At 43.0% G+C, this 19,918-nt stretch overlaps 2 protein-coding genes across 2 annotated transcripts in view; one reads left to right on the top strand and one right to left on the bottom strand.

The window, feature by feature from the left end:
- The window catches only part of LOC114653822 (aerolysin-like protein), a 989,661-nt gene that overhangs the window by 87,208 nt on the left and 882,535 nt on the right, over window positions 1–19,918 (bottom strand). The gene's annotated exons all lie outside the window — the stretch shown is intronic.
- Window positions 1–19,918, top strand: part of gpr158a (G protein-coupled receptor 158a) — a 499,884-nt gene that overhangs the window by 79,099 nt on the left and 400,867 nt on the right. The window contains exon 2 of the mRNA XM_051928950.1: window positions 13,079–13,184. Coding sequence (XP_051784910.1) covers window positions 13,079–13,184 — 106 coding nt within the window. The remainder of the gene's footprint in view (window positions 1–13,078; window positions 13,185–19,918) is intronic.

Below are 19,918 nucleotides of genomic sequence, written 5' to 3'. Positions count from 1 at the left end.
CGGCTCAATCTGTAGGCAGCACCCACAATTATCAGTCACCCCTGAGTGATGGGCGAAAAGCTCTGGAGAAACTTGACAAGCAGCAACATGAAGTGGGCTTCCATTAAAATCAGGCAGTGGACTTGTTACCTCACGGGCAACTTGACGCCAGCGGATGGTTTGACTTTTTTTTTGCCTGGTTTCTAAGACAGGAAAAGGAATTTAAATTTAGTTTATTCTAATAAAGGTGGCATGTTGGCACAGTGGTAAGTGGTAAGGAGACCAAGGTTCAAGTCCCAGGTTGTCCTTGTGTGGAGACTGCATGTTCTCCCCGTGTCTTCATGGGTTTCCTCCCACAGTCCAAAGACATGCAGGTTGAGTGGGTTTAGCAATCCTAAATGGACCCTAGTGTGTCGTTGGGCTGTGTGTGTGTGTGAGTGAGTGTGTTTATGTTCAGTCTGTGGTGGACTGGCATTGTTTAATAGGTTTTATTTATTTATATAGCACATTTAAAACAACCAGAAGTTGGCCAAAGTGCTTTACATAGAATAAAAGGTAACAGTATGAAATAAAAGCCAGATAATGAATTATTAACAAGAAAAATAAAAGGAAACATGATAGATAGATAGATAGATAGATAGATAGATAGATAGATAGATAGATAGATAGATAGATAGATAGATAGATAGATAGATAGATAGATAGATAGATAGATAGATGATACTTTATTAATCCCAAGGGGAAATTCACATTCTCCAGCAGCAGCATATTGATAAAAAACAATATTAAATTAAAGAGTGATAACAATGCAGGTATACAGACAGACAATAACTTTGTATAATGTTAACGTTTACCCCCCCGGGTGGAATTGAAGAGTCGCATAGTGTGGGGGAGGAACGATCTCCTCAGTCTGTCAGTGGAGCAGGACGGTGACAGCAGTCTGTCGCTGAAGCTGCTCCTCTGTCTGGAGATGATTCTGTTCAGTGGATGCGGTGGATTCTCCATGATTGACAGGAGTCTGCTCAGCGCCCGTCGCTCCGCCACTGATGTCAAACTGTCCAGCTCCGTGCCTACAATAGAGCCTGCCTTCCTCACCAGTTTGTCCAGGCGTGAGGCGTCTCTCTTCTTTATGCTGCCTCACCAGCACACCACTGTGTAGAAGAGGGCGCTCGCCACAACCGTCTGATAGAACATCTGGAGCATTTTATTGCAGATGTTGAAGGACACCAGCCTTGTAAGGAAGTATAGTCGGCTCTGTCCTCTCTTGCACAGAGCATCAGTATTGGCAGTCCAGTCTAATTTATCATCCAGCTGCACTCCCAGGTATTTATAGGTCTGCACCCTCTGCACAGAGTCACCTCTGATGATCACGGGGTCCGTGCCTCCTAAAATCCACCACCAGCTCCTTGGTTTTGCTGGTGTTCAGTTGTAGGTGGTTTGAGTCGCACCATTTAACAAAGTCCTTGATTAGGTTTCTGTACTCCTCCTCCTGCCCACTCCTGATGCAGCCCATGATAACAGTGTCGTCAGTGAACTTTTGCACGTGGCAGGACTCCGAGTTGTATTGGAAGTCCGATGTATATAGGCTGAACAGGACCAGAGAAAGTACAGTCCCCTGTGGTGCTCCTGTGTTGCTGACCACAATGTCAGACCTGCAGTTCCCAAGACGCACATACTGAGGTCTATTTGTAAGATAGTCCACGATCCATGCCACCAGGTATGAATCTACTCCCATCTCTGTCAGCTTGTCCCTAAGGAGCAGAGGTTGGATGGTGTTGAAGGCGCTAGAGAAGTCCAGAAACATAATTCTTACAGCACCACTGCCTCTGTCCAAGTGGGAGAGGGATCGGTGTAGCATGTAGATGATGGCATCCTCTGCTCCCACCTTCTCCTGGTACTGCAGAGGGTCGAGGGCATGGCGGACCTGTGGCCTCAGGTGGTGAAGCAGCAGCCGCTCCATGGTCTTCATCACATGTGATGTCAGAGCGACAGGCCGGAAGTCGTTCAGCTCACTAGGATGTGATATCTTTGCGACTGGGGTGATGCAAGATGTTTTCCAAAGCCTCGGGACTCTCCCCTGTTCCAGGCTCAGGTTGAAGATGCACTGTAGAGGACCCCCCAGCTCCGATGCACAGACCTTCAGCAGTCATGGTGATACTCCATCTGGACCTGCTGCTTTGCTGGCACAAAGTCTCCTCAGCTCTCTGCTCACCTGCACTGCTGTAATTGTGGGTGGGGGGAAACTCTCTCCTATTCTGGAATCAGCAGAAGGATGGGTGGAGGGTGTCCATTTGTTGCTCGTTTGTATAGTTAATAGATAAGCTGTCCCAATATCTCATTTAGTTCCTTCTTCTCAATTTTGTGCCTCAGTAGTTTGTCCAAGACTCCCACCACTCTTTGCATTAATAGCTGCTTCCTGTGTCCAGTCTTAAATACACTTCCCCTTAATGTCCACTAATGTCCTTGAGTTTGTGATTCACCATTAAGCTGTTGAAATACTTCTAGATCTTCTCTATTAATGCCTTTGAACATTTGGAAGATCTGGATTGGCTCTCCACAGAGTGTCCTCTGCTCAGGACTAAACAGGTTTCATTCTCTGAGTCTGTCACAGTACATCATGTCCTTGATGCTCCTGGTTGCTCTCCTCCTCACAGCCTTGAGTGCTGCTATGTCTGTTGAAGATCTGCCTCTTCTCGTCATTCATTGGTCAAGAGACTTGTCTTCAATTCAAAATCTCATTCCTCTGTTTCCTTTGCAGTCCGGAAGTATTTATTTAATGATATTTTAGCAAACTTGCCTGCACTTTGCATGTTATGACCATGTGACTGGGTGACTTGACATGTGGTTTGTGCAGCACAGGTAATGTGATTTATTTGGAGTCGCTTTTATATTGTTTACTGTAGTCCAGTGCCGGTCTTCTAAGGGTTCTGTTCTATCTAAAACTTTATTGTCTCCTTTTCCATGAAAACATGACTTTAAAAGTTTTGTTGGCCATTACTGCAAACCAAACTACATGGAGGAAGTAAAATATTTAAAAAGTAGCTATGCTACCCATCTCAGATGGTTTGAAATCTAAGCAATCAACAAAGACCTCAGTGTTAATGTTTGTAGTGCTCCATGCAGTATACATGTCTCTGTCATAAACCCTTTGGTATGTGATTCATAAAAGCCGTGTTAATGTTTGTTTTGCACCATCTGTTGGAATGACAAATGTAAAGCATTTTATTGCTAAAAATATTTTTGATGTTCCATCTGTTGGAATGACAAATGTAACATATATGTCTCTATCATAAGCCATTTGGTATGGGATTCATAAAAGCAGTGTTAAGGTTTGTGATGTACCATCTGTTGGAGTGAACACAATGCATTTTATTACTGAAAATATTTTTGATGTGCCACCTGTTGGAATGACAAATGCAATGTACTTGCCTCAGTCATAAGCCATATGGTGTGCAATTCGTAAAAGCAGTGTTAATGTTTGTGATGTTCCAGCTGTTGGAATAACATATACATTGTGTTTTATTACTAAAAATGTTTCTGATGTGCCATCTGCTGGAATGACAAATGCAATGTATTTGGTACTCTTCTTTAATCCCCGAGTGGAAATTGTCTTTTTGCATGACCTTTGGAGGTCAGCATATGTCTCTGTCATAATTCATTTTGTAGTGAATTCATAAAAGCATTGTTAATGTTTGTGATGTATCATTTGCTGGAATGACAAATGCAATGCATATGTCTCTGTCATAAGCCATCTGGAATGGCATTCATAAAAGCAATGTTAATGTTTGTGATATGCCATTTGTTGAAATGACTAACACAATGCATTTTATTACTAAAAATTTTTATGATGTGCCATCTTCTGGAATGACAAATGCAAAGTATTTGATACACTTTATTAATCCCCGAGTAGAAATTATCTTTTCGTGTGACCTTTGGAGGTCAGTATGTGTCTCTCTCATAAACCATTTGGTATAGGATTTGTAAAAGCAGTGCTAATGTTTGTGATGTGCCATCTGTTGGAACGACAAATGTAATGCATTTTATTTCTAAAAATGTTTTTGATGTGCCATCTGTTGGAATGATAGATGTAATGTATATGCCTTTGTCATAAGCCATTTGGTAATAGATTCATAAAAGCAGTGTTAATGTTTGTGATGTGCCATCTGTTGGAATGACAGATGCAATGCATATGTGTCTGTCATTACCCATTTGGTAATGGATTCATTTAAACAGTGTTAATGTTTGTGATGCACCATCTGTTGGAGTGACAAATGTAGTGCATTTTATTACTAAAATGTTTTTGATGTGCCATCTGTTGGAATGATAGATGCAATGTATATGCCTCTGTCATAAGCCATTTGGTAATGGATTCATAAAAGCAGTGTTAATGCGTGAGGTGTGCCATCTCTTGGAATGACAGATGCAATGCATATGTGTCTGTCATTAGCCATTTGGTAATGGATTCATTAAAGCAGTGTTAATGTTTGTGATGCACCATCTGTTGGAGTGACAAATTGCATGTATTTTATTACTAAAAATGTTTCTTATGTGCCATCTATTGGAATGATAAATGCAATATATTTGTGTCTATCATAAGCCATTTGGTATGGGATTCATAAAAGCAGTGTTAATGTTTGCGATGCACCATCTGTTGAAATGACAGAGGCATAACAACCAGGCAAACACAGACACTGATCCTTATATTAGGATAGAAAAAAAAAAACTAAGGCTACTATCATAAAGTTCAGATAATGTCAGTGTAATAAACTTTATTTATTTAAACATTATTAAAACATTTAAAACAAATATTTTATGTTGATTTTATGGACTCAGAACACATTTTGGAGGATCGAGAGCGCAGAGGGTTCATAATCAAAGGTCAGCTCAAGCTCAAATTAAGCACAACTTGAAATGCACTTCAAATGCTTTAAAATGCACGTGCAGTACCCTAAAATAGAAATATGATCAGATATCTATGGTTCACAGTGTAATATCTTAAAATTAATTTTGAGATCACTAAATTTTAATTTCAGCTTGCCATAGGGTACGTGAGTGTAGATTTGAGAGGAAAGAATGAACAAGCTCTTTTCTGGTGAGATAAGAAATATCTCCGTTACAGAAATGAAAGAACAAAGTAGGGTCTGCATTTGGGTGGAGTGATTCTGTGGATCAAACCTCCAGCCTACAGTAGCATACTGGAAATAAAAAAAGTAATAGAAATAATAATTAATTACAATTATATAGTGCTTTTCTATCCTATTGAAAGAAATTTACATAAACTTTAACCACCAAAAATATGCAGCACCCACCTGGATGATGCCACAGTAGTGCTCACTACACATTAACTGTTAGGTGCTGAAGGAATGAGAGAAATAGCCAATTACAGACAGGGGATGATTAGGGGCCATTATGACCAGATCGTGGCGGGCAGTTTAGCCAACACATCGGGGTACACCCTACTCTTTTTGAAAGATGTCCAGGAATCTTTGATGATCACAAAGAGTCAGGACCTTGTTTTTACTTCTCATTCAAATGGACGGTGGCAATTTTTACTGCACTGGCGCAGTGGGATCGTTTCGTTATATCCCATGTGTTTATGTGGGTGGTCACCCTGGAGGCGGGACCACCTGCCAATCATCATCAGAAACTGTCCTCCTCCCTATAAATCCAGAGAGTCTTCCACAGTCCCTTGCGGTTCATTTTGATTGCGCTAGGGGAGTGTTGAGCTCTTGAGCTTTTTGTGAATTTAATATTTAGTGATTTACTGGATTTTGAACTTTTTGCTCTGTATTTTGACTATTCCTGGGATTCCGTATTTGGGATTTTTGCTTGTATTGGTTGTTTTGGACCAATCCTATTGCCTTTGTGCTCCATGGAGCTTCATTGTTTTTGAAGAACCAACCTACTTTATTTATTTACATAATCCGGGGCTCCTTTTTGTTTGCAGCCTGGGTTTTTAATGGGATTTCCCCCTTTTTGCTTTGCACCCTCCCCCTCCATAACCTATCATCTATGGGGGAGGAGTGAAAGCTTTTAATTTTTAACAAAAGTTTGATGTCTAGTTTTTGATGGGTCTTGGCATTTTATGGTCCCCTGATACCAAAAACATTGATTATCTCGATGGTGGGTGGTTGTCTGTCTGTCTGTGTCTGTGTGTCACAGTTTCTTGAGGACAGTCTAGCGTTTAAACGGCTGGATGAAAAATACCAAATCAGAACTGAAGCCTGTTATGAGATGACGATGTGCCGATTCGTGTTTGAGCCAAATCGTGCAAGAGAAAGAGGCACTCGAGAGGAACCCTCAAATATTGTAATTCTGCAATTGATTATGAATTCTTCTTGTCAGTTGCTATCATAATGACAGATTTTATGATCAGAAAGATCAGCATCAGTGTGGTAAATAATTATTGAAAAGTTATAGAATGGTTCAGGTCACTTGGTCCCTTGCGCTGAATTTTTGGAAGAGCTTTTGTAACTTAACGAGACTTGGGACTCCTAGTTCATGACATGGCAATAGTAGCGGGGATGGCAAGTCAGGAGCTCTCAGTGCTGCATTTGCTTTGGTGTCCTCACTGAGGTGTGAAAGTTTGTATCAGTACCGAAGTCAAAATTTTAGTATCGATCCAACACTACCCTGTAGTCCAGGGTTCATTGCCCATTAAGGTAGGACTGGTGAGGCTGTAGGATTTGTTATTCAGTGTTTCCCATTGTCACTGGGACCACTCAATTGTTCAACAAAAGCACTGCATTTAACCTCTTTGGTTTTATTTTGGCCCTGGTGTAGCTGCTGATGTGTAAGGCAGGATCAAGTACGGGTAAAACGCGTGCCGAAAGAAATCTCTCAGTCTAAAAGTTCGTTTTAAAATACTGCCCGCTGCTCTCTTCGCTCGCCAACCCGCGGGCGGGCGCTAAACGCTAACCACTTCGCAGATCTGCTGCTCACATATGAGGAAGCAGATGTACAATTTTAACAGATTGTTATTTTCATGGGAATTGTTACATATGCATAATAGAACTATTTTACATTACAGCGAGTAATTAACCATAGTAAAAAATAGTAAAACGTAATAATTTGAAAGAAAATGATGTTTCATGTTGCGTTAGAGTTATTGATTGTGTTATCTGTTTTTGTTCTGTTTGGTTTTGAAATTAACACGTAAATAATTTTTAAACTTACACTTTTACTATAAAACTTCAGTAAAAGCAATATTTGGAATTAACTTTTTGTCAATATCGCTTTGAATTTTGATTCCGTGTTTGGACTTACATCGTGACAACGCAATGTATTAACTGCCCGTGAGTGAATTTCGTTTCTTTCTCTCTAATAAATAAACCGACTTTTTCAAATGTTTGCCCCTGTGATTTGTTAATTGTCGTAGCAAAAGCTATTCTAGTGGGAAACTGTAAACGTTTTAATACGAATGGCATATCAAGATCTCCTTTGGTGTCTAATTTTATCCCCTGTACTACATTACCTTTCTTGTCGCCTGTTAAAATTTTACATGTTCGAATTGTTCGACCAATTTTGAATACAACTAATCTTGTCCTATTGCATAGCCCATCACTCATAAATTACACAATAACATTACGATGCATCCTACTTTATACAGTAATTCTGCTGGTGGAAGACCGGACGGTGTTAACAGTTGTAGATATCCATCCATCCATCCATTTACCAACCCGCTGAATCCGAACACAGGGTCACGGGGGTCTGCCGGAGCCAATCCCAGCCAACACAGGGCACAAGGCAGGAAACAATCCTGGGCAGGGTGCCAACCCACCGCAGGACACACACAAACACACCCACACACCAAGCACACACTAGGGCCAATTTAGAATCACCAGTCCACCTAACCTGCATGTCTTTGGAATGTGGGAGGAAACCAGAACGCCCGGAGGAAACCCACGCAGACACGGGGAGAACATGCAAACTCCACGCAGGGAGGACCCGGGAATCGAACCCAGGTCCCCAGATCTCCCAACTGCGAGGCAGCAGCGCTACCCACTGCGCCACCGTGCCGCCCCAGTTGTAGATATTCTACAGGATATTGTAAGCTGATGTTTTCATCTTCCACTCCATCACCACCAACTGTTTCAGCAGAGTCTACTGATACACATTTAACCAATCTGACGTGTAACCGATCGACAATTTTCACGTAAATTCATTTGACTTCATCGTTTCTCTGTGCTAGGATTGCCCGTGTACTCATTTCTTCTGTTGATAACCCCTCGGGATATAATTCTTCATTAAGATTTGGACATAATACGTCTTCTTTAATTGGGAACTTAAAGTGAGGAAAACATAAAAATGTATAAGAGCTGGGAGCGCAGGAACTGTGTCTGACAAAAGCATTCACACGAATGCGAGGTGAGAGGAACGCGGGTGTGGGCCATGAACCGGAAATGGTGGAGAGGAGGGCGGGACCTGAAAAAGTCTCTTGGCAAAAGTCTCGTCTCGTCTCAAGATTTTCTTGTATAATAGAGAGATTTAGTGAAAATTCAAAGCAAATAATCCACACAAGAATAAAGAAAAAAGCTTATTACACACTGTGGAAAGACCAACCCTGGCACAGACAGGCAGACACCAATGTTCAAACCCACCACACTTTTATTTACAATTATTATTTACAGAAGTCCTGCACACAACCCACTGCCCCTGCACCACACACGCTCAAGTCCGGGCTTCTCTTAAGTCTTCTCTTCGCCGCCTCCACTCCTCTCCTCTGAGCTTCGTCCTCTTCCACCTGACTCCAGCTGATGACTGGAGGGAGGCGGCCCCTTTTATGTCCACCCGGACGTGCTGCAGGTGCCTCCTGATGAGCTTCCTGTGGCACTTCCTGGTGTGTCAGAAGTGCCGCATGAGCACCCGGAAGCACTTTGGGTGTCCCTGGTAATACTTTTGGCGGCACCTCCGGGTGTGGCGGAAGTGCTGACGTCCAGGGCGTTTCATAGTCTTCTGGGCAACCCCTGGTGGTGGCAATGGGCCCCTATAGGGTTGAGCTTCCATGCTCAATTCCCGTGGCCCCCACACAAACCAGGGTGGCTGCCCTCTCGTGGTCCAGAGGAGGCCTAGTCCCTTTCCCGGTCCTTCTCGGCGTCCCAGCTGGGCACAGCCCCCAGCCGCCCACCACAACACGTAGAATAAAAGAGAAAATGTATCTTCTCTAAACTTAACTTTTCTTGTCAAACTTCAGTTGTTTCTATATGTAAAGAAGCTTTACTTCTTCTTCTGTACGCTTTAAATGTACGGAGCTGTGCATTCAATAGAGCACGTTGTCTTTCATGTTACTTGGCACATAAGGCACCGTTTAAAACCATGTGCGCTCAACGCCTAACACATGGCAAGGCAGGTCACCAACTGAGTATAATAGATAGATAGATAGATAGATAGATAGATAGATAGATAGATAGATAGATAGATAGATAGATAGATAGATAGATAGATATGAAATGGACTATATAATAGTTACATATGAAAGGCAGCAGACCCCTGTGACCCTGCAGTTAGGATATAGCGGGTTGGATAATGGATTAATGGATGAAAGGCACTATATAATACAAAGATATGAAAGGTACTATATGATAAATAGATAGATAGATAGATACTTTATTAATCCCAAGGGGAAATTCACATACTCCAGCAGCAGCATACTGATAAAGACAATATTAAATTAAAGAGTGATAACAATGCAGGTATACAGACAAACAATAACTTTAATAATGTTAACGTTTACCCCCCCGGGTGGAACTGAAGAGTCGCATAGTGTTGGTGAGGAACGATCTCCTCAGTCTGTCAGTACAGCAGGACGGTGACAGCAGTCTGTCGCTGAAGCTGCTCCTCTGTCTGGAGATGATCCTGTTTAGTGGATGCAGTGGATTCTCCATGACTGACAGGAGTCTGCTCAGCACACATGCTCTGCCACGGGCCTACAATAGAACCTGCCTTCCTCACCAGTTTGTCCAGGCATGAGGCGTCCCTCTTCTTTATGCTGCTTCCCCAGCACACCACTGCGTAGAAGAGGGCGCTCGCCACAACTGTCTGATAGAACATCTGCAGCATCTTATTGCACATGTTGAAGGATGCCAGCCTTCTAAGGAAGTATAGTCGGCTCTGTCCTCTCTTACACAGAGCATCAGTATTGGCAGTCCAGTCCAGTTTATCGTCCAGCTGCACTCCCAGGTATTTATAGGTCTGCACCCTCTGCACACAGTCACCTCTGATGATCACGGGGTCCATGAGGGGCCTGGTCCTCCTAAAATCCACCACCAACTCCTTGGTTTTGCTGGTGTTCAGGTGTAGGTGGTTTGAGTTGCACCATTTAACAAAGTCCTTGATTAGGTTCCTATACTCCTCCTCCTGCCCACTCCTGATGCAGCCCACGATAGCAGTGTCGTCAGCAAACTTTTGCACGTGGCAGGACTCCGAGTTGTATTGGAAGTCCGATGTATATACAGTAGGCTGAACAGGACCGGAGAAAGTACAGTCCCCTGCGGTGCTCCTGTGCTGCTGACCACAATGTCAGACCTGCAGTTCCTGAGACGCACGTACTGAGGTCTGTCTGTAAGATAGTCCACGATCCATGCCACCAGGTATGAATCTACTCCCATCTCTGTTAGCTTTTCCTTAAGGAGCAGAGGTTGGATGGTGTTGAAGGCGCTAGAGAAGTCCAGAAACATAATTCTTACTGCTCCACTGCCTCTGTCCAAGTGAGAGAGGGATCGGTGTAGGATGTAAATGATGGCATCCTCCACTCCCACCTTCTCTTGGTATGTGAACTGCAGAGGGTCGAGGGCGTGGCGGACCTGTGGCCTTAGGTGGTGAAGCAGCAGTTTAGTCGGAGAAGCTAGAAATAGCTAGAATACAGTGATCCCTCCACGATCGTGGGGGTTGCGTTCCAGAACCCCCCGCGATAGGTGAAAATCCGTGAAGTAGAAACCATATGTTTATATGGTTATTTTTCTATTGTCATGCTTGGGTCACAGATTTGCGCAGAAACACAGGAGGTTGTAGAGAGACAGGAACTTTATTCAAACACTGCAAACAAACATTTGTCTCTTTTTCAAAAGTTTAAACTGTGCTCCATGACAAGACAGAGATGACAGTTCTGTCTCACAATTAAAAGAATGCAAACATCACAATTAAAAGAATGCAAACATCTCTTCATCTTCAAAGGAGTGCGCATCAGGAGCAGAGAATGTCAGAGAGAGAGAGAAAAGCAAACAATCAAAAACCGATAGGTGCTGTTCGAGCCTTTAAGTATGTGAAGCACCGTGCGGGAAGCATGTCACTTGACGAAGCAGCTTCAAGGAAGCCCAGCAAGGAAGGGAGCAATGTGAAGGTAGTCTTTCAGCATTTTTTAGACGAGCGTCCGTATCCTCTAGGGGTGCGAACAGCCCCCCTGCTCACACCCCCTCCGTCAGGAGCAGAGAATGTCAGAGTGAGAGAGAGAGAAAAGCAAACAATCAAAAACCAATAGGTGCTGTTTGAGCTTTTAAGTATGTGAAGTATATCGCACAACAAAGCAACCACAGGTAAGCCCAGCAAGGAAGGGAGCAATGTGAAGGTAGTCTTTCAGCGTTTTTTGAGGAGCGGCCATATTCTCTAGGGGTGCAAGCAGCCCCTGTGCTCACAATATATTTGAGGAGTTTTATTTAATACGTAATACGTGCTCTGATTGGGTAGCTTCTCAGCCATCTGCCAATAGCGTTCCTTGTATGATATCAACTGGGCAAACCAACTGAGGAAGCATGTACTATTAATTAAAAGACCCATTGTACATTGAAACCCACGAACCAGCAAAAAATCCGCGATATATATTTAAATATGCTTACATACACTGCCTGGCCAAAAAAAAATGTCGCCACCTCGATTTAACTAAGCAAATAGGTATGAGCCTCCTATTGGATAATTACTGCATGGGCGATTATCTTTCAGCTGGCAACAAGTTATTTAACCCCAACTGGTGCAATGAGTTGCTTCTCATTTCTTAAACAACCATGTCGAAAGACACATCTCATGGTCGTGTAAAAGATGTTAGTCTGTTTGAGAAGGGTCTAATCATTGGCATGCATCAAGCAGAGAAAACATCTAAGGAGATTGCAGAAACTACTAAAATTGGGTTAAGAACTGTCCAACGCATTATTAAAAACTGGAAGGATAGTGGGGAGCCATCGTCTTCGAGAAAGAAATGTGGCCGGAAAAAAATCCTAAATGATCGTGATCGGTGATCACTTAAACATTTGGTGAAATCAAATCGAAGAAAAACAACAGTAGAACTCAGCTCTATGTTTAATAGTGAAAGTAAGAGCATTTCCACACGCACAATGGGAAGGGAACTCAAGGGATTGGGACTGAACAGCTGTGTAGCCGTAAGAAAACCACTAATCAGTGAGGCAAACCGGAAAAAAAGGGCTTCAGTTTGCTAGGGAGCATAAAGATTGGACTCTGGAGCAATGGAAGAAGGTCATGGATTGGCCACCACAGAGTCCAGACCTTAACCCCATTGACAATCTTTGGGATGTGCTGGAGAAGGCTTTGCGCAGCGGTCAGACTCTACCATCATCAATGTAAGATCTTGGTGAAAAATTAATGCAACACTGGATGGAACTAAATCTTGTGACATTGCAGAAGCTTATCGAAACAATGTCACAGCGAATGCGTGCCGTAATCAAAGCTAAAGGCGGTCCAGCAAAATATTACAGTCTGTGACCTTTTTTTTTTTTTGGTGGCGACTTTTTTTTTGGCCAGGCAGTGTACAAAATCCGCGATACAGTGAAGCCGCGAAAGTCGAAGCGTGATATAGCGAGGGATTACTGTATACCAATTCAATTCAACTAATGGAGGTTGTAGGAACCTCCCATAGACTATGCACTAATATTTAGTCAAACATTTATATAACTTAAATAACTAGCAAATGGCTCTTACACCTGGGCTTCCTCAAAAGCACCCCAAACACTCTCAAAAGGTGTACTCAGAAATGTCTAACTCCAGAAGAGAAAGTTGCATACAAGAAATAAAGCAACCAAACTTTAGAAGAAAGGTGGTCTGCTGTTCCCTAAATCAGTTTTGGTTACCTTTTGTTACCTTTTTGTCTTTGCAGAGGTGTTGTTAGAGTGGACATCAACCTGCAAAATGTGGATATTGACCAGTGCACCAATGAAGGATGGTTTGCGGGGACTCATCGATGTAATCTCACCAGTACTGAGGTAAGTAAGGCTTTCTATTGTGACCCACTCTAATAAAAGTACCGCAACACCACGTGATTCTATTCTAAAAATGTTCAGACTGTGAGCGCAGTTTGACAGGCTTCAGCTGGCCTACTTTTGGCGGCCCGTTCCAGATGGCTGGCTTCTGTTTGTTGAAACTTTCCGTTGTACTTGATGAGATTTTAATAGAAATAAGGTGGTGATGCTGCTGGGAAGTTAACCCTTTTTGTTTTTTTCTGTGTGAGGATGCCTTCCTTTATGGAAGGACCTGCTGTAATTATTGTATGGACGATATTTGTCGGAGTGGCTTGATTGCACAATATCACTTTGTAAGTTTTTGAAACACTTAAATAGATAATGTAATGGATCCGAGGTAGAGCTTGTGTATGTAGAGAAAAGTCAAAAAGCTTCTGATGTTCAGGAAGCAATCTGAGACGAACAGGTCTTTGGGTTGGAGTGCTTCAACGTCCCTTCAGAAGGATGGATCCTCAAGTTGGTTTATGAAGAGCAAGTGAAGGAGATTTTGTTCCATGGTCATTTTAACCTAAGTGGCCATTTTATTAGGTTCGCCTGCTTAATAGCAGATTGTTTATTCATTTGTTGGTCTACATTTTGTTGGAGCACTGACTGAAGAAGATACAGGCATCCTGATCCATGGCCAGTCTAGTGTATCCCATGGCTGGTGGGGACCACCGGGGCACCTCCAGCCACCCTAACCCAACACAGACAGGCAGAGACATGAGTTCCAGCACACAACATGCTTTATTCCAGCAGTGGACCACTACACAGTCCCTTCTTCTTTCCAATTCACAGTCTTTCCGCCTCCACTCCTCCCTCTCAAGTTTCGTCCTTCTTCCTCCCGACTCTGACTCCTCGAATGGAGTGAGGCGGATCCCTTTATTCTACTCCTCGGAGTGTTCCAGGTGGCTCATTAGAATTACCAGGAATCACGCCCAGGTGTGGTGGGCTCTGCAACTACCCCTGGCGGCCCCCATGGAACCTAACAGGACTGCACCAAACTCCAAGTCCCGGCATGCCTAGTGCAAATCTGTGGTGCCACAGCTGCCCAGGAGGGCTGCCCTCTAGTGTTCTGGGGAAGGTATTGCTTTGCCGATGCTCTCTCCCCACAGTCCTTCCATACAGTTGGCGTCCCAGCCAAGTAATGGCCGTGGCCGCCCGTCACACTGGTTTTGGAGCTCTACCATAAATAATCCACTCTGCCTTATTTCACAGTTGCCTAACTGCCTTGGGATTTGCTGGCCTGAACATCGCTACTTTAGAGTGAATCCACTGCACAGAGAACTTCCTGACCTTGACCATTGTGTATATCGTGATATTCCCCTCTATTTACTCTTTACCTATTTTCTTCAGGGATAAGTGTACTCATCATGTTTGTTACTGGGTGGGTCTACTGTCACACCTTGAGAATCACCACACATACATAGATATATGCACACACACAGACCCTAACCACAACAGTGCCCTATGAATGACGCATACACAGCTCTATTACTCTTAACTACACAAGCACCTTATACAATACAATACAATACAATTTATTTTTGTGTAGCCCAAAATCACACAAGAAGTGCCGCATGGGCTTTAACTGGCCCTGCCTTTTGACAGCCCCCCCACCCCGGCCTTGACTCTCTAAGAAGACCAGAAAAAACTCTTGTAGAGCAAAAAATGGAAGAAACCTTGGGAAAGGCAGTTGAAAGAGAGACCCCTTTCCAGGTAGGTTTGGGCATGCAGTGGGTGTAAAAAGAAAAGGGGGTCAATACAATACAATACACAGAACAGAACACAAGTCATCCTCAATACAATATAATAGTGCAATAGAAATATTACAAGTAAAGAGCAGAATTCAACAGTAGATGATATCACCTAAGAGGATTCCAATTGGTTCAGAGCCCAGGAGACCTCAGTCATCAAGCTGCCTCCCACTATTGGCCATTCCACAGCTGAGTCAGCGCTGGGCCAGCCAATCTGATGAAAGGACCACACTACCTGATTATTCCTGTGATCCTCCATCACAGATGACTTTACCTTCGGCAGCAAAAATGACTTGGCAGGTGGGCAGTGGCACTGAGTGCCACATTTGAGAAATATTACAAGTACAGAGATGAAATCACGTAACACAATTTGGATTTGTCCAGAATCCTGGACGCCATCAAGCTGCCTCCCCCTATTGGCCATTCCACAGCTGAGTCAGAGCTGGGCCAGGCAATCCTATGAAAGGACCCCTCTACCCGATGATTCCTGTGATCCTCCATCAGACTTTACCTTAGACAGGCAGAACAACTTAGCAGTAGGGCAGTGGCACCAAGTGCCACATTTGAGTACCGAAAAGAGAAACAGAATAGGTGAGGGTCAGGGTTAGAGGGTTAAATTCTAACTGTCATATTACTTATGTTTAAGTGCAGCTCTAGTCAGGGTGCACTAAACTGAAGTAATGAGTCTTAAGCTGGGATTTGAAAGCTGAGACCGAAGGGGTATCTCTTACAGTAGCAGGCAGACCATTCCACAATTTAGGGACCCTGTAACTAAAAATGAATAACACATACACAACTTGTCAATCTCTTAGCACTTCAAGAGACTTACTTATTATCGGCAGAAACAACATACAATGTTTTAAATATATCTTAGACCTAAATATTACTTTGGTCTCTAGGGTTAGGGTTAGGGTTAGGGTTTGTATTTAAACATACAAAGACTTAACTTCCTTGGCTATAGGTCATTTATCAACCAAGAATGCCTTATTCTAGAACAAGTAAGCCCGCGATTCGCTAGCGAATCGGAAATCCAAGAATGGCAATCAGTTTCTGTTCCGTCCGATATTTGGATGGATGACATATCATGGAGGGTGGGTGCATCTGGGGAAATGTCATTTAATTCAATAAGCATATGTGTACTAAAGCGGTTTCGTTTTGTGGAGACGTGATTCTTTTGCAGTTGCTGACACCGACTGCTGGCAGAGTGGAGCACAGCAAGTTTAGTTTACGGGGAAGCCGCTGGGTTTGAGTCTGTGACCATTATGTGATCTATATTACTGGCACAGTGGATTAGAGCAAGTGTAGGTTGTGTTGTTTGGGCGCCACCTACTGACTCTGAGAAGCCGCTGCGTTTGACTCTGGGGCGTGCGCCACGGCGCAATGTGCCCCTCGGTGGGAAGCCGCTGCGTGATGAAATATCATGGAGGGTATATGCGGTGGTGTGGGCGGTCGCGCCCGGGCGGCTGTACAACCTGCCGTGCACGCTTTACCTCAGGTGTAGTTCACAGGTCATAGGCATGGTAAAGTTTCCATTTAATTCACTAACCCTATTTGAACTAAAGTGGTTTCTTTGTGTGGGCGCCTTCGTTCATTGTTTGTATCCATGACTGTACAGGTTGTCTTGTTTGGGCACTCATAGGTTGTGTTGTCTGGGCGCCACCTACTGACTCTGGGAAGCCGCTGCGTTTTGGGAAACCGCTGCGTTTGACTTTGGGGCGGGCGCCACGGCGCAGCACATTGTGTTTTTTGGGCGCCGCCTACTGACTCTGGGAAGCCGCTGCGTTTGACTCTGGGGCGGGCACCGCCGCGTTTTGGGAAGGCGCTGCGTTTGACTCTGGACTCTGGGGCGGGCGCCAAGGCCGCAGTGCGCATGTGTGCGTTTGACTCTGGACTCTGGGGTGGGCGCCAAGGCCGCAGGGCGCATGCGCCTCGGTGCATCCGCCATGCATAAATTAACTGTGGTTTAGTAAGATAGATGTTGATTCAGTTCATCAGATGAACTGAATCAACTTTCTAGAATTTCCTTACCTGGATTATTGAGAATGCATCGATACAAGAATGCCTTACTTTACATACTGTTCACAACTATTGGATGGAGCTCTCATCCTTAGCCTTAATAAACCTTGCAGCACAGAGCGTATGGCAAACTTCCGACTGCTCCAGGTGCTCTTTAATATACAGTATACCTTATTACCTTAATCACTCTACATATAAAGACAAAGTATAGAAAGCTAAAGGCAGTGTGGTATTTCTTGCATGAATAATAATACCAAATAGAACTAGGAATAATAAGAAATTAGTTGGGATATCTGCGGTGGCCCAGGGATTTGTTCCTGCCTTGCGCCCTATATTGGCTGAGATTGGCTCCAGCAGACCCCTGTGACCCTGTGTTAGGATATAGCGAGTTGGATGATGACTGACTGACTAACTAGTCGGGATATATCTAATCTTTAGAAAAAGGCTTACAAAACGTTAAAGATGTCAAAGATGAATCTCACGTGCATTGGAAAAACTTAGTAGCTGTCATTTTTTTCCAAATTGACTTTTTGTTTTTAGTTTTTGGAGTTACTAGGTCTTCCCTGATGTTATACATTAGTGGTGATGGCCAAATATGTCTTCATTCCGGTCATAGTATGATGGAAGACGCTTGTATGTGCACAGTTTTTTACATACTGTAAGACAAAAACCTAGCAACTCCACTAACCAATGAGGAAAGACCACCTACCAATGAAAACGTCGGATTATGATCACATGATATAAATGCAGATTTAAATGGGAGGTGTTGTTGATTCGTGGAAAAAAAAAACAATATTGTGTACGTGAAGCTCAGGAAAAATGAAATCCACAGATTGTTAATTATAGGGGCGACATCATTTTCTCAATTTGCCAAAAACTTGAAAGATGTGATATACTAGGTTTTTTCATAGTTGGTGAAGAATCCCAGGGTGGCATTGATTTAGCAATCAATATTCATGGAATCCTTCAGCTGACAATCAGATGAAAACGGTTGCATGTTGCTGGTGCCCTCTCCTGACGTTGCTGCTCTGTTCTCTTCTTGTTTAATCCATCACATTTATTTTAAAATTCCACACGTGATTGTTGCATACACCTGATTGGCTGGCTGTCAATACGAGGGGTGAATTCACTTGGACTCTTCAATCTGTTTGAGTACGTCCGCTTTGCCCAAACAGTAAAGTTTTTGATATTTTAAGAGTCTCCCGTCTTAAGTTGCAACCTAGTTTGGCCATTTCTAGTCCCACGGCATCTCCTTCTGTTCGCAGGTTGTAAAGTAATCGGATACAGCTTCAAGCATCGGCATGTCTTCCTTTCCCAAGCTATGAACCAATTTAGTCCTGGTGCCCATCTCTTCACAGGTGATAAAATCAGCAATACAGCTTGAGGCGTCTCCTGAATTCCTGCTCGGTTCAAACAGATGTTACTGTGAGTGATCCCCATACAATTCGGGAAAACAGTATGCTTTGATGTTAAGCTGCCCATGCATGTGTCCTGTATTTAAGTTCATCTTGTCTTGTCTTAAAATTGTCTTAAAAAAATATAATGAAAATATAGACCAAAATTAGAAAACATAACCGACTATAATGAACTAGTTTGATAGTAGGAAAGCATATGGTGGATGTAACTGAATATAATGAACTAGCTTGATAGTATCTAAGGATATCAAGGACATAACCAGCAATAATGAACAAGTGTGGTAGAATCTAAGAATTAAATTGACATTCCTGACAATGGATGCTAAAGAAATAACTGAATATAATAAACTGGTGTGGTAGTATAGGGAGGACTTAAATCGACTAAAATGAACTAGTGTGATAGTGTTTAACTCTTTGAGGGCTGAATATTTTTCCAAAAAACATTGTTTTCTGAAACGCAATGGCTTCACACAGAAATCAACATAAAACGTCTGTTGCTGCATGCTGTGGCTACCAGTTTGCCAAGAATGTGCACCAGGCAAGCTACCAGGCTGTGTTCACATGGCTGCACAGGTCAGCAGCAGCAGTCACGGTCACAGTGCATTGCAATCTGGTTTCTACCTCTTATCATTGTTAAGTGTCAGTCCTCCCAGGCGAACAGTGCCAGCTACACGAATCTATTTAGCACCACGATTAGCTGGGGACCAATCAGCTGAAGCTGCAAAACCTCATTCGTTTTCGATCAAAATCAGAGTCCGACAAGTCTTAGTCCAATTCAGAGAGAACAGGCAACTCGTCGTCCACGGAGTATTTTGCTTTACGCATTCTCTTTGATCTCTCGCCAGATGTCAGTGCCATTTTTGCCATTGTCTGCACCTTGCTACTCACGGGAGTGCAGGAAATCTCGGTCAAAACCAATGAAGCTAACTAAAATGTAACGATTGGTTTTATCACAGTTTACAGTTGATTACTGATTATCATCAGGTCCTCCTTATGACAAAAGTCGACATCAGCCCTGAAAGAGTTAAAGATATGCAGGACATAACTGATTATAATGATCTTGCATGGTACTGTATAAAGACATAGAAGAAACAACCGACTATAATGAACTACTTTGGTTGGACCTAAGGATATGAAGGACATAACTGTCTAGAATTAGCTACATAATATAATGAACTAGTGTGGTAGTTTGAAAGCATATGGAAGACATGCTTTAGAATCTAATGATGAAGAAGATATAACTGCTTTTAATGAACTTAGTTGGTACTGTATACCTTGTAAGATATAGATATAAGATATGGATATGGAAGACAAGTGACATTAATAAATTAGAGTATAATAGAATTGAATGGCAATGTATCACAATGTGGAAAAGAAAAACAAATATAATGAAATTGTCAGGTAGTTTTCAAGAGAGAGGTTGGGAGCATGCACTGGTAGCACACTGCCGCACCCACCACACCTGGATTGGGACCCAAGTGTAGCTGGTGACACCTCAACACCATACTGGAACAGTGTGAGGTTTTTGATG

Source organism: Erpetoichthys calabaricus, chromosome 6 (assembly GCF_900747795.2).
Source record: "Erpetoichthys calabaricus chromosome 6, fErpCal1.3, whole genome shotgun sequence".
Classification (NCBI taxonomy): domain Eukaryota; kingdom Metazoa; phylum Chordata; class Cladistia; order Polypteriformes; family Polypteridae; genus Erpetoichthys; species Erpetoichthys calabaricus.
This window is presented reverse-complemented; position numbering and strand designations above follow the sequence as displayed.